Genomic DNA, 14,696 nt, shown 5'->3' with positions numbered 1-14,696 from the left:
ATCCCAGGGGATTGCAGATACCTAAGTATAAATGTATAGGATAATGGAATGCAAGTCGCTTTGGATGAAAGCCAAATGCGTAAATGTAAAATGTAAATGTAAATCAGCTGTGCTGTCATCGAAGCAAAGCAAATTTTCCACGCAACTTCTTATCCTGCCCTGGTTGGTATGCTGATTTTGCCATTAAACGTCTTAATAAAAAATATATATAACACTACCCTTACAAAATGAGGTTTATTCAAGTGTGCTAGATTATTTTCAACTCTTAAACAAAGTATGAATTTGATCTACTTATAAGGCACTTCTCATAAATACAGCCGCAGAAAAAAATAAAAAAAACATTCAGAGACCGTTTTAATTATTTTAAAATTTAAAATTCTAATTTCTGTTTCATCATTTTGTTTCAACTACTAACAAAATTTTTACCAAATTTCCAAAATAAAAATATTTTTTTCTATTTGCAGAAATGAAAACTGAATAAACAGTTTAAAAAACGACTGTATTTATTCAGAGCTCAAAAAGGGCGAAGAATATGATAACCTAGATTTTTATCATGTGTCTCGTCATGCTGTCAGATTTCCTCATTGCTGTTGGATGACTTTGCTGAGGTTTGATTTTGTTGAGATAAGACTGGGCTGGAATGACCACAATACATCTTAATGTTGATTTGAAATGGAAATTGGGACAGGTCTCTTTAATTTTCTCTGCGGTCGTATATGTAAAAAAATATGTGTTCTATTTATAGAAAATTTATATTAATATTCAAATTTATAGAAAAGGTAAAATTAAGTATTCCAAGTGACTTTTAGTTGTGCTTATTTTTTCATTGAGTAGCCTATTAAATGCTTTTAGTTGTAGCCTAAATTTACTATTTTATGAACTGATATATCAGGTTTATATAGTAAGAATATATTATATAAATAGTAAATGTATAAAAACAATAGTGTACTAAGAGTAAGTGTACTTTCATAAAAGTATTGAACTATTCAAGGGGTATTCATTTAAACTTATTAGGTACAATGTTTATTTTCTGGAGGATCTTTTGACAGAAATGCAATAATATACAAAAACAATGTGTTCAGAGGTGTAAAAAGACCTTACATAATGAAGCCTTATGTTTTTATTACATAAACTGTGGGTCACCTTGCATGGTATTCACCCTTTTCTTCCACAGCAAGCCCCATACGGATAAACTGCTCTACAGAGCGTGTTTTGTAAATATGTTAACTCCTTTGGCAAAGAAACAAAACCTTGATGATGTGTCAGCCACCGTAGTACTTTGAAAGGGAGGGGTGGAGTGAGTCACTTGATGCCACAAAATTGTATATACTGGACTTTAAGTATGCTTTTAATACGATTAACTATACTTAAATTTAGTATACTTGCTTTTGATATTATCATAAGGGTATTGGTCTCAGACTTTCCCAGACACAGAATCAACAAAGCTGTTAAATGATGATCTCTGGTTTACTTGAGATCTTAATACAGAGATTCCCTCCCCCCAAAAATATTTATAACTGCCAGGTAATATAATAAATAACTTCAAGAATAAAAAGCAGTCTAGACTATTTTTTCCACACAGTTTCTTCAGGCATTCTGAAGCTTGTTATGCAGATTTAGGATCCGGCGCTGTTTCTAGTTGCTCTTCCTCATCTTTCCTGGAAGTGTCTCGGCTGAAACAGACACTGAGGCTTTGCAGTATCTTCCAATAGTTAAACAAAGTAACTTCAAATCAAATAGCAAATAAGGTTCTGCTGAGTGGGCTGATTTATACACTAACAGTACTGACAGTATAATGAAAACTTCTGTAGATAATCTATAAGTACTGGGATCTATTTACAGAAGAAACGGTTGCTGTTAAAACAACATCCACGTGAAGGCAAACTTTTAAAGAGATGCAACGAGTGTCGAAAACATCAACATTTGACATGTTTCTTCTCTGAAGATTCTGTAGGAGATTCTTGTTTCATCACAGCTCACCAAGGTTTAAGAATCAAAGCAAGGGACATTTAAAAGAACATCAAGTAAAAAAAAAACGGTTTAGAATCAAAACCTATCCGAATGACCACTCTCTGTTGTGTCCATATCATATATTGGCTTCATTTTGGGGAGATTTATTTGGGAGATCTGATGCGATGTGTGCATGTGTCCGTGTATGTGTCAGATCAGCCCATGTTCTTGCGGTTGCCATATCCTCTCCTGTGCGTGTCCTTCCAATCATCCCAGTCTCGTGCCTTCTGCAGGGCCTCTTCGTCATCATTCTCCTCCTTTCTCTCTCTCTCCGCTCTCTCATCCTCCTCTGCATCACCATCCACTGTGAATGATATCATTCTCACACTGTCATTCTGCTTTTTAATTAAAACATAATAAATAAGCGCTAATGTGTAGAACAGGGCTATTCAAATCTTACCCTGGAGGGCCGGAGCACTGCAGAGTTTAGATCCAACCCTGATCAAACTTGCACACCTGTGATTTTCTAGCGATACTGAACAGCTTGATTAGCTTGCTCAGGTGTGTTTGATCAGGGCTGGAGCAAAACTCTGCAGTGCTCCGGCCCTCCAGGGTAAGATTTGAATAGCCCTGGTGTAGAACAACCATCAGCGATTTATTTTTTAAAAAATCAGATAAAATAAGTGTAGGTAGGTACCTGTGCTGCGTGGTATGCCCTGATCAGGTAAACATCCCTTCTGCCGATGCTGGTCATACCATTCATCCACTGACATGGTGGCAAGGCTGGGATACCCAGCACCAAACACTCTGCGATACAGAAAACATCACACATACAAAATTACAGTGCTGCAGTTAGGTTTCGGATGTAAAGATCACATTCAAGGTCTCCGTTAAGAAGTTGACTTTTTCAAGGTAACATAAATCATTTACAACATTTACATACTTAGCCTGCACAGCATCCTTAGTCAGGATAAAAGGCTTCATGGGTGCTCTTTTGGGTAGGGATGGCTGGATTGCGCTCTATAGAAATAACAGATTATTACAAGCCTTGTCTCTTAATAATATTCACACATGGTAAGGGCAAATGTCAATCGAGTACCTGCTTGAAATGCTCCATCCTTTTCAGTATCTCTATTTCCTGGTCAATGGACTCGATCTCCTCAAGCGCTAGAGTTACCCACCTGCGCACGTGCAGTAGGTAAAAATCTCTCACCACCTCTTCATCGGCCGATCCGGATTCAACCAGTCCTCTGATCTCGCCAAGCTTGGCTTCTGTCGCCTTACGTTGGTTAAACCTGGAAACGAATCACTTAGAATAAATACATTCACATATGATATGCAAGACTTATTAACTAGATTTTATCGGCACTTACATGATAAGTAATACATTTACCCAATACTCAATAATGCACAGCAATCCAACCCACCTTTCGATTTTGGCCTGTCTTTGTGTTGCCATGGTGATAAGGTCTGGGTGTGACATTGGCAAGGGTACATGATTCGTCTCGACCTCAGTGGGAGTATCTGCTTTGCTCTCACTGATTTTGGGCAGCTGAAAACTGCACATGTCGTAGTCCTTGCACCGCTGGAGGAAGTCCATGAAGTAGACGCGGGCTGTCTGCACATGCTCAAGACGCTTGCTGGTGTTCACCTGTTTCATCGTAAGAGCTCCCAGCAGTGCCGGCAACACCAGGTACTTCAGATCAGTGGTGCTGATTTCCTCCAGAGCCTCATTACGACTAAAGGGAAGCAATGACAGACATTGACTGTTGTTTCATAATGATCGTGAAGGACAAATAAAGAACAAGTAAAAAGTGTCTTGCTGAAAAATCTTGCTACGGTGTCTTAAGTTGTAATGGTCTCTGGATGACACAAATTTTATTAACAAGCTATTTTAACATGAGATATGGAAACATCCACGTTAACAATCCAGAGGTGTTCAAGTATGTTGTACCAGGGGTGTGAATTGCAGCATTATGCTAGATAAGTTTTGTCAGGAACAAGTTCTTTGCTATTTTAATTTGGAAAAAACATACTTTTGCATTTGGCAAAAGTACAGACCTCTTCGCAAGATGTAAACACTAGTCCAGAAGCACTTCCAGATTTATTTTTGTCATCTTACATATCGAAATTCTTCTTTTGGACCAGCGTTGTTTACATTTTATGAAGTGGTCTACAGACATAAAAGGAAAGTTCCCCCAAAAATGAAAATTCTGTCATCATTAACTCACCCTCAGATTGTTCCAAACCATTATAAATGTTGTTGTTATGTAAACACAAAGAAGGATATATATATATATATATATATATGGGTCAATGACAAATAAGATTTTCAAGAAAAAAAAAATATTTTAAGCAAAACAGTTTGAAAATGTATTTTTATGTCCAAAAAAATGTATTGTGTTGATTTATATTGGTTTTACAGCATTTTAGGGAGCATTAATTCATTATTAAACAAGATTTCTGATTTTACCACCCAGAAAATGTCAGGTGGTGCGACCATATATTAATTTAAAATAATATACATTTAATGTATTTAGCACTGAGTATTTTTCCCCTCATATATAAGAAATTTAACATAAAATCATGCCAAAATATTTTATTAAGAATTTTATTGAGAAAATTAACATTTATTTCTCAGTTTTGTTCTCTGTTTGTATGTTCGGACGGTCGCACCACCTGACATTTTTGGTCTTTCAAACACCAAAACTCAAAAAATCTATTGAATTTCAATAAAATGAAAAGGGTTTCTTATAAAGGACATATTGTAGATCCATTTGATATATGACATGTATTTATTCAAATTCTTTTTAGGAAAATAATGAATTTGGACACAAAAAATACATGTCACGTCATTGACCCATATATATATATATATATATATATATATATATATATATATATATAGTCCCCCATTTAGTAGGGAAAATAAATACTAGAGGGTTAAATAAGGGATGAAATTTGTTAGGGGATCTGTTATTTTTGGGTGAACTATCCCTTTAATACTTAACATTATTCCCCAAATAATCATCATTACATAATATGGCACTTATAAAGTACAAAATCAAATGGCAGCTTTATTATCTTCACTTAAGGTGAAACATGCATTTTATAAATATATTTAGGGGTATATATCCCCAAACAAAACCAAAGTCAAACATATGGCAAATAAAAATACATCATACATTCCACTTTATTATCAAAACGTTTAGTTTAATGGTGTAATGTTTTATCTTGTTACAGACAGAGAGACAGAGACACCCACTGTCATTATAAAACCACCATGAAGCCATACAGATATGTCACGTTTTTAGTAAACTTTTATTCCCAACGTATAACGTTAGGCAAAAACACACACGGTGAGCGTTGAGCTACTTTTGATTTGATTTAAACGTGGATGCTGAAGTGCGTATGAACGGCAGATCCTAATGTAGTGCCAGAGGAACTGACTCAACACACTGTAAAATTAAACACACGATTCATGTTTTATAATCATATGTTTACACTTGAGGCGTCTTGGTTTTATTTGTTTTTCTAACCTGAAAATGTCCAGCTGATTGACCATCCTCGTCGCCTCCTCCAGCTGCATGATGCCCCGCTTCACTTTTACCTGCACCGCGTTTGAGCTGCTCGGCTCATTCGTAGTGTCCACTTCTTCATAAAACTTCCAGCCCCGGTCCAGCAAATCGGACAGCTTCGGAGCATCTGAGCCACTGGGGTTTTGTATAGGGATAGTGTCTTCGGCAGCCGCCATTTCTCAAAGCGTTTGTTATGATCCGGGACGGCTTCCGTCTCTTGCTCTAGCTCTTCCTGTGCCTTGTATCCGGCTGGATGTCGGTGTGCAGTTCCGGCGGTGTGCGGCAGATGGCAGCAGAGATCTGTGCTTCATTTACAATTTCTAAACATCAAATATTCTAGAGCTTTGCATCTTCTTAACTTGTTTTTACCACAGTAACCACAGTTAAACTATGGCATTTAGTAAAACTGTGGTTATATAAAGGGTAATCCATCTGACAAAAAACATTGTTACCACTTTTTTTGCTGTAGCCTATTAAAAGCGTGTTTAACTTTGGTAAGGATCGTTAAGGCCCCCTGATTGAGAAACACTGGCATCTTATGTCCTATTCACTCTGATGGGCAGAGCACCTGAAATGAGTACATAAGTGAAGCATTATACCATTATATTCATGTTTGGAAGACACGGGTCACTGCCACTTTTACAGAATCCGAATGAAAAAAACAAGCATCATTTAAGAAAATGTTCAGGAATGTCCTTCCTTCAGGTTTAAATCTTTAAGGGTCTCACACTCTTTTTATACCCTGTGATCATGCGAACAAACTTCAAATTTGCTTTGATGTGCCATCTGAAAAAATTTTTTTTGTTAAGATTTTACCTATACGACTACCAGCCTAAATGCTTCTCTAAAAATAGACCTTTTAATTTAACAATAGTCACACACGTATAGATTGGTGTACACCGATTTTAACTGAGCACACATATTGACCTACAGTATTGATCTAAGATTATGAAACTGTTGAAATCTGTCAAAAACATGTGTGAGGTCATGTCTATTGATTCATCCGGCAAATGTTTAACAGTACAATGGTCACTGAAAGCCATGATTGAGAGTTTGCACAGACATTCTAATGCCTGGTCTTTTTCTGTCAATGTCATTATGTTGTTCAAAATATCTATGCAAGAAAAGATTGGGGATTTTTTCACTCACATACACACAGTTTTCTTGTTAAATGGGTTTTCATTTAGTTTATAAATACAAGTCTGTGACACCATTAGCATTAAGCCATTTGTCAGTGTGGTCTTAGTTAGCCTACCGTATATTGGCGGATTGTTTGTGTATGAAAGAAACTTACCCCAATCACATTACTGGGAATTTTATCTGCAGTAAAATAATTTTGAAAATAAACTTCATAAAGTAACACAGTGTAGGGCTGCTTTATCTTAAAACACTGAGCTTTTGTTAGGACAAAGATATCTTCCCACAGGTCCGCAGAAACTCCACTCAGATTCCAATGGTGTTGTATTAGAGAACCTCTGGGATGATGAGTTGTCACATTAGAATTTTTACAGTGATGGACAAGATATCTCCATAGGCTCGGGCTGTTTGTTTATTCAATCTGTTGATCCTGATCCAACCTTTTCTAAATCTAATGCTTAACCACTCATATTGTCTTTCTGAGTTTCTGTTTTCAGATAAAGAGCATTTTGCAGGTGTTTTTTTCTCTCTCTCGTATTAACCATTTCACATATTTTTATTGAACGCAATGAGGTTATTTTGTCTTTCTTGCCAGGAAAAGAAAATTCCGCTCACAGTGGAGGACTAAATCTAACCCAGTCTTAACCCTTTAACCCTGATCTTCACCCTCAAAACATGCAACATGTATCAACTGTCAACCAGGTGAACATAAATTGAAAGACCTTTCAAATAAACTCAAAAGACCATCAGATTAATTAAACAAAACACACACATATTAACATTTCTACTCCGCTTTCTTACAATGTTGCACCACTTTAAAGGCTTTTGTAAGTTCTGTAATTGCCACAGGCTGTTGATTCTTCACATATTTGGAGTCACTTTGAGATCTATTCTCAGTATGTGTGCATGTGTGTGTGTGTCCAAGTATGCAACTTTTGTGCCCTTTGCTTTGTCATAGCTGCACCAACAATATGGGGGGCAGAACTGACAGGTGCCACCCACCCTCAAATGCATAGTCCAAAAACTGCTGTTTAGCAGAACTGACTTGGAAATGTCTACAGGTCAGAAAGGAAAATCAATCAAGAAATGTGGACTAGGGTTTGCTATCTTCGTGGGAACAGAATGTCCCCTCCAATGGTCCCGACAAGGTCAACAAAATCCAGAAAAAACCTCAATCATGATTTGATGCCAAATGATTTTTTTAAAAGGGTCATTTAAAAATATAATAAGAATATTCTTAAATAATAAATGAACTGTGACATATAAAGAAGATGTGTGGGGAAGGATTTTAAAGAGTCTTTCAGCAGAGATTGATGGCATTGTTCTGCATCTGTTTCCACAAACAGTCACTCGGCAAACAGCTAAGCACTAATAAACTCTTCCTCAGACTGTGTGTGTAAATACTCATTGTGTGAGTGTGTGGTGTTATACTTTTAGTAAACAATACTCTGGAGTTGGTGAAATGGAAGGCTGCATTCCACAGAGATTCACACCAGTAACACAGTCAACAAAGAGAATATAATCTCATCCTTATTACACGACTCGTTGGAATGCTTGATTCTCATTGGTCAGTCGCAACATTTGAAGGTGTGTTATACCAAGATTTTGTATTATATTGATCCAAATATAACAATGCTGACTGGTCCTTTGCTGTCATCCCCTAGTAGTGTTTGATTTCAGCGATTGATTTCAGGATGATTAAGAAGCTGAATTTATCCCACGGTTATTGAATATCGAAAACTGTCTCACGCGCATTCTACAGAGTGAGATCCTTGTGATTAAAATCTCCAATATGATGAATATTCTAATAGAAAATTGCCTACTGATATTTCAGAAACATCCATCAATATTCCTGTCAATATATTAGCCACCTGCAAGTTTATTTGATAAAAACAAAGACTTTAACTGTAGGCCGTTAAGCTAACCCCCCAGAGACTCTGCGCTGTAAGTGCCCAGAAGTCTGCGTGTCTTTGTCTTTATTTTACAATGCCGAGATAAAATCAGGCGAATCAAAGGACAAAAGGAACTGCAGAACAGGTTACCTCTTAGTCTCTTTCTTCTGTAGCTGAAGTTGAATGGTACTATCTTCGTTTTTAATCTCTCTATAGAACTAATATCCTGAAAATGTCTTTGATGTAAAAGAATGTTGATAAAAGATCAGAGAAAACATGCTCACATTTACACACACAGAACCGCTATAAAACGGTGATTTGGACGTTTAACAGATTGAGTGATCAACCACTTTTGACTGCAGGCAGATATTGATATTAAACACTCGATGAGTTGGAAGAACAAAAGCAGTGTCTCTCATTAAATATAATTTTTTAATAAAATAAATACGAATGTCTTTTTTTACAGCAAATCTACAGGTACAAAGAAATCTTTGTAACATAATTGTGAATATGGAACAGAAAAGCAACGGATCAAGTTAGAGGATATATTTCTTTTTCTAAAAATATAGTGTCATGAACCCTTCGAGTGCAGTAGTAAACCAAACTTCTTGATTTAGATTTCTTATACAGACAGAAATTATACGGCATTCTGACCAAAGCATTTAACAGTTCAGAAATGTATGGAGTATTATCGCGGTAAAGTCGCTGACTTTACCAGGAAGTCACTAACAGTTCAACCCTTCCCCCGGTTTCTTTCTCTGTGCCAGAGCCGATGAGTTTTTGTAGTGAGCGGCCACTACTTCTCGTTCTCACTCTGGTTTTATGCAGGGTGCCTTCGGGGCCTCACCGCAGGGTTCTTTGTTTTATAGCCATTCATTAACTCTTTCAGATGTATCGTACAATGGAAATCTCTTCACCATTCCTTATTCCTTCACTCCAGCTCCTCTTTCTTCACTAATGCAGCATCCATACAGCACTTAAGAGAGGATTATCCACTCACTCATGGCTCTTAAAAGATCATACAACACTCGAGAGAACAGTCCACAGTGTTTCTCTCGTGATTGTGGGCACGGTGCATCACTTGCAGACGTGTCTCTCGACTGTGCGATGGCAGGTCTTGCAGGAGACGTAGCAGCACCAGTGATATTTACACTGACAACGTTCCACCACCACCTCTGTGTAGGCATTGTATCCCCGCCCACAACACATGAGCCCACAGCTATCGCTGCCGATCCCGGTCTTATTACACTGCCTGCAGAAAGAAACAATAGAAGGGATCTGAGTAATTAAGCATAAGATATTAACAACTAACAATGCAGTATTATCTCTGAGAAAAGAAACTGATCAGCAGAATTTGTGAGGCATCTGTGAATGCTTGTCTGAAAATCAGTATTTGTGTCTGTCTGTCTGTGATAATGTTTGACCGATTCTATTCATTTGCCTCTTATTTATTTTCGTTGTTTGTTTGTCCCATCTGTCAGATTAGAGATAAACCCTCATAGAGTATGAGCTTTCTCATACAATCAAAGCATGGGAATCCAAATATTCCTGCTTGATGATGTATATCTCACCTGTCTATGGTTCCAAATGATCCCTGCTTGGCGTTTTGGGAGCAGTAATCAGATGAGCTGACGAGGTAGACAAGTTCATTCTCTCCGACCGGCCTCACTTCCATCTCCCGTGGAACCAGTTGGCGGCGGGTGCCTATCTGACGTGGGATAACCTTGATGGCCGACAGATATTTGGATTTGAGGTCAGCGGAGATGGAGTTGATGTCCTGAAGACCCTTCCAGCAGGTCTTCACAGAGCAAGACCCAGAAACACCGTGGCATTTGCACTTCATCTCTAAAGAATCCATAAGCGCCTACAGAAAAATATTTTGTTAAAAATCACAAAACTTCACATAGACAGAACTGAAAGACAGAAATAGTGGGGTTGTGTAAAGTTTGGTTACAAGTTACCTGTCTTCCCACTGCATTGTTGTGAAGCTGCATGAGTCTAAAGGCCTGTGGTCCAGAGCGGCGGTTCTTCATGGGCGCGTCTGAGAAAGCAGAGCCCATCTGTAGACCATAGCGAACGTTATCCCCACAGCCACCCCAACGGAAGTCCGGGGCCGCCTGCTCTGAAGGTGCATGTGCGCAGGAACAACTGGGAAGTTCTCCGGATGCACATGAGCGTGCAATGGAATGACTGACCACAGCTGCGGCCAGAGAGAATACATACGCGGCCTCACGGGTCCCTGTGTAGACACAACACTGTTAAAACGACAGCTCAGCATAACTTGCAGTTTCTAATTGTCTGCAACCTGCTCCACTTAAAGAACTTCTAGCATTCAATTAACAACTGTCAGGTATATGGAAAACGTATGCATGTCCAAAAGATCTGAATTACCTTTGGCAAGATCCGGAGTGAAATGAGGCGCGTTCAAGATGGAAGAGCAGTTCCAACGCATGTCGCTGAAGGTGCTCTTACACGCGCTCTTGGTCAGTTTCGCCGCGTGCACGATGCTGTGCATGAGCTCGAGGTTGCGTTTGCAGAGCTGCATCTGATCTGGCACGAGCCCGTCCAGGAGTTTACAGTGATGCGTCTGATTCCACCCGACAGAGCTCCCGTTCACCGTTAAACCGCTGCAACAACCAGCCATTCAGATGTACGTTTTAAATAATGTATGTAGGTAAATATAAGATTTAATTTTTGGCTTTTAACATGTAAACCTAAAAAAAACGTGAGGCAGGTAGGCCTAATGACATTGTTCGTGTTTAAATCAATCTTGTCTAACTCAACTCTTGAACTTTCTTTGTTAAAAAAAGCAGCTGTAACGTTACATGAGACATTTTGACTATAAGCAAATCAATTAACTAAATTGTATCTTTCTCATCAGTTTCCGATGTCAAATGTAACCCCTTAAGCCATTCCCTTATGAAGGTGAGCCATGATTAAACCATGGTGTTTTAATTAACCGTAGTAGTTAAACCACAAGTGAACTAGTCTCACCATAACAGCCAGTCTTACCACGGTATAGAGTAGAACTGTTAATACAATTGGCAAAAACATATTTACTTTCATAACTAAAGAATACTAAATTTAACAAAAACAAAACCATGTTTATGGGTCCCTTGCTCCAATATTATGACACACAACTGTTAAAAATGAAAAATATACTTACAGCCATGAAATTCCTGTGCACGAATATATCACATTCAAAGACATTACGGTAAACAGAAGAAAATGACTGTATTCTGTCATCGCTCTTCTGTTGTTTGAAATCCCGATGAAGTCCTTATTTACACAGTGTCTGAGACACGCTGAACACTGATGTTTGATTGAGTCAGAATGAAGCTCTCTCTCTTTCATAGTGTGGCCATAGGGCTCGACCCGCCCCTCACGTGTGGGCGGTGACATGTAGTGCGCCGAGAGGTCACCCACAGCGAAAGGCTTTTCGGCCACTTTACAAGTTTTACATAGGCAACACAGTAATTTCAGCAAACAAATAAACAAACTATTTCTTCATGTCAGCTAGTCTAACACAAATAGCCTAAACTAAATGGTGACAGGCGATTTTCATATAATCAAAGTTTACTACGCAAATCAAGCAGCCACGAGCCTTTATCAGTCACGAGCGCAACATTGGTTTTAAATAACTATCGCTACAGAGTTTGTTGTTCCTCGTGAATGGTCTGTAAAGGTAAGTGGGAAAAACCTTTAGCCACTTTAAGTTATCTAAATTATAAGTTTTTCTATTATGCTTTTCTGGGTGTGCGCCTTCCCAAAGGAAACAACAGGGCTTTAGCCTTTTGAGGATTTCCGTCCAAACGGGATCAACAACCCGTTCATTTACATTAAAATCGGGTTGATTTTCCCCACAGATGAACCGGATTTCTCGTTTCTCAAGCCTTAAAGAGCAAACATCTTAAAACAGCAGTAGGTCATCGGCAAACGCAGCCGAGAACATATGTCAATTAGTCACTATTCTAGTCTAATAAAAGGGGTTTTACGTTTCCCAGTTCTACACATAACGTGTGTTTTAAAGAATCTGATTTATAAGGCACAAGGTTAAATTAGCCCAGGATTCGGAATAACACAAAATAAAATCCATCTATGTAATGTTTACATTTATTCAAACATCAAAAGCAGTTGTTTCCATTGTATAATTACTCCAAGAAATAGCGTTCCTTCAGTCAAAGTTTATCGAGTCTTGATTGAGCGTTTAGACAATCGTCGCGGCTCGTTGGTCTAGGGGTATGATTCTCGCTTAGGGTGCGAGAGGTCCCGGGTTCAAATCCCGGACGAGCCCTGCTTTTCAGGTCCATTTTTTTAATCGAAATTCCAACAATTGATACAATTCTCAGATGTCAACTGTGCTGTTATGCTACAACAAATCTGTTTTTAATCGTAATCATCGGTTGCTTATTCAATTCCGATGAATTCCCCAGTGACAGAATGTTACTGGTGCGAACAAAGCCACTGAGACAGTCCTGCTGGTGCTAATCGCTCTAGTCTGATCATCATATAGGTGTGAAAGTTCACAGGTTCTAGAGCAGCCGTACTCTCTCTGAGACAATCAGAAATAACATAACCCTCACTTTAGGCCTACGTGCTGGTAAATCTGTCTATACACTGAAAGGCGTGAAAAAACTCTCTTTGACGCAACTCGTCTTTGAATACAGTATGCTGTAAGTGTCGGGACAAGCCAGCATCATGAATCGTTTGGTTATTGATCTACCAATGGGCCATCCGTGGTCGAAACTGCAAACTGGAATTTTAATTGATGTGCATGAATTAGTCAGGATTAAGATCAAACAAACCAGTTTCTTTTCTTTAACGGATCTAGAATAATTAATTGCCCACGGGGCTCCTAATCCGATCAACAAATCCTGCCGTAATCGTATGTGTAATCAACAGGCATACGAGCATTGTGTGCTTTAAATAAGATACGTCACTATATCAATAAATAATCAAGCCAAAAAAGGGAAATAAAGAGTGGTGTAATGGTGGTTTAGAGTAATTGTTTGCATTTTTTATTTTTGTAAAAGGACCGCAAACAAGTACGTACAATTCGCATTTTAACGCCCATTTACAAGATTATACAAAAAATAACGTGTACTTCAGTTTAACATATCGCAATGTCTACTCTATGATGTAAGAGAAACTGCAAGCGGTAGACTACAAGCTTTCGATTTAGTTTGACCTTTATTTGACCTTTTGAAATCACAATGCAAGAAAAACACAACACTATCACAGCTTTACTGCACAAAAGTCTTTAATAATGAAATATGTTGTTCTATTCTATATTCAAATAATAATTGATTACAACCAGAATAAAGTTAAATTCATAGCAATTTAATTAAGTTAAAATGTCACATGATGTAAGGAAGGTATTCTTCCGCAAGTTCTTGTAGCTCAACAGCTCCATTATCATTTATTCATTTGGCAGACGCTTTTATCCAACGCTACTTACAAATAGGAGTTTAAACATTACAGGCTAAACAGTACCGTTAGTTTACAAGACCATGCTGCTAGGAGGATTAAAGCTGGAGTAAGCAAAATAGAAAAGATATACATATATATTTAGACAGTTATTGGTTAGTCAAATAAATTACAATAGCAATGCAAAGGTCATAGGTTAGATTCCAGGTAACACATATACTGACAAAACGTTTACCTTGTAATGCAAAATGCATGCATGTTATATTTAGAACAACAACAGAATGGACTGACACTGACATTAGTTCAATATCCCGAGGTGTGAATTTCACAATGAAATAAGTCTCACCTTGAAACCATTCTGTGATAGAAGCTCACCTGTTTGAAGCTGTCAGGGGCTGGACTGGGTCTTTATTTCTTGCGCTTTGAGTTAATTGTCCTGAGATTTTAGACAAAAGCTAAGCAACAAAAGTGTATCCTGTCTTTTGCATGTGTGTATGTAGACGGACTGTAAGACAGAAGAATGTGGAAACAGAGGTGACGAAACTTCATGTTTTTGAAAGAATGGCATTCGGAAGCGTTATTAGCCATTATGTCGCCCTGTTGACTGCTTACACACTGAATACACACACAGTCTGAAAGGACTTTCTGTTGTATAGACAATATGGAACAGAAGGTATACTGACGTATGTTATAGTGTTAAGTGTAACTCATT

At 38.1% G+C, this 14,696-nt stretch overlaps 2 protein-coding genes and 1 non-coding gene across 3 annotated transcripts; 1 reads left to right on the top strand and 2 right to left on the bottom strand.

The window, feature by feature from the left end:
• Positions 1-996: 996 nt before the first annotated feature.
• igbp1 (immunoglobulin (CD79A) binding protein 1) lies at positions 997-5,790 on the bottom strand. The gene is made up of 6 exons (XM_056746024.1): positions 5,490-5,790; positions 3,378-3,689; positions 3,050-3,245; positions 2,894-2,970; positions 2,648-2,757; positions 997-2,314 (listed from the first exon to the last, which is right to left on the bottom strand). The coding sequence occupies exons 1-6, from the start codon at positions 5,702-5,704 to the stop codon at positions 2,166-2,168; spliced, it is 1,059 nt and encodes a 352-aa protein (XP_056602002.1). The 5' UTR covers positions 5,705-5,790; the 3' UTR covers positions 997-2,165.
• Positions 5,791-8,970: 3,180 nt separating this feature from the next.
• Positions 8,971-11,861, bottom strand: wnt11f2 (wnt 11, family member 2). The gene is made up of 5 exons (XM_056746517.1): positions 11,724-11,861; positions 10,949-11,184; positions 10,519-10,796; positions 10,129-10,421; positions 8,971-9,809 (listed from the first exon to the last, which is right to left on the bottom strand). The coding sequence occupies exons 1-5, from the start codon at positions 11,801-11,803 to the stop codon at positions 9,635-9,637; spliced, it is 1,062 nt and encodes a 353-aa protein (XP_056602495.1). The 5' UTR covers positions 11,804-11,861; the 3' UTR covers positions 8,971-9,634.
• Positions 11,862-12,779: 918 nt separating this feature from the next.
• Positions 12,780-12,851, top strand: trnap-agg (transfer RNA proline (anticodon AGG)). Its single transcript has one exon. It is a non-coding gene; the product is annotated as a tRNA-Pro (tRNA).
• Positions 12,852-14,696: the final 1,845 nt, after the last annotated feature.

Source organism: Triplophysa dalaica, chromosome 4 (genome assembly GCF_015846415.1).
Source record: "Triplophysa dalaica isolate WHDGS20190420 chromosome 4, ASM1584641v1, whole genome shotgun sequence".
Classification (NCBI taxonomy): Eukaryota; Metazoa; Chordata; class Actinopteri; order Cypriniformes; family Nemacheilidae; genus Triplophysa; species Triplophysa dalaica.
The sequence above is the reverse complement of the archived record's forward strand: the minus strand, read 5'-3'. Positions and strand labels throughout refer to the sequence as shown.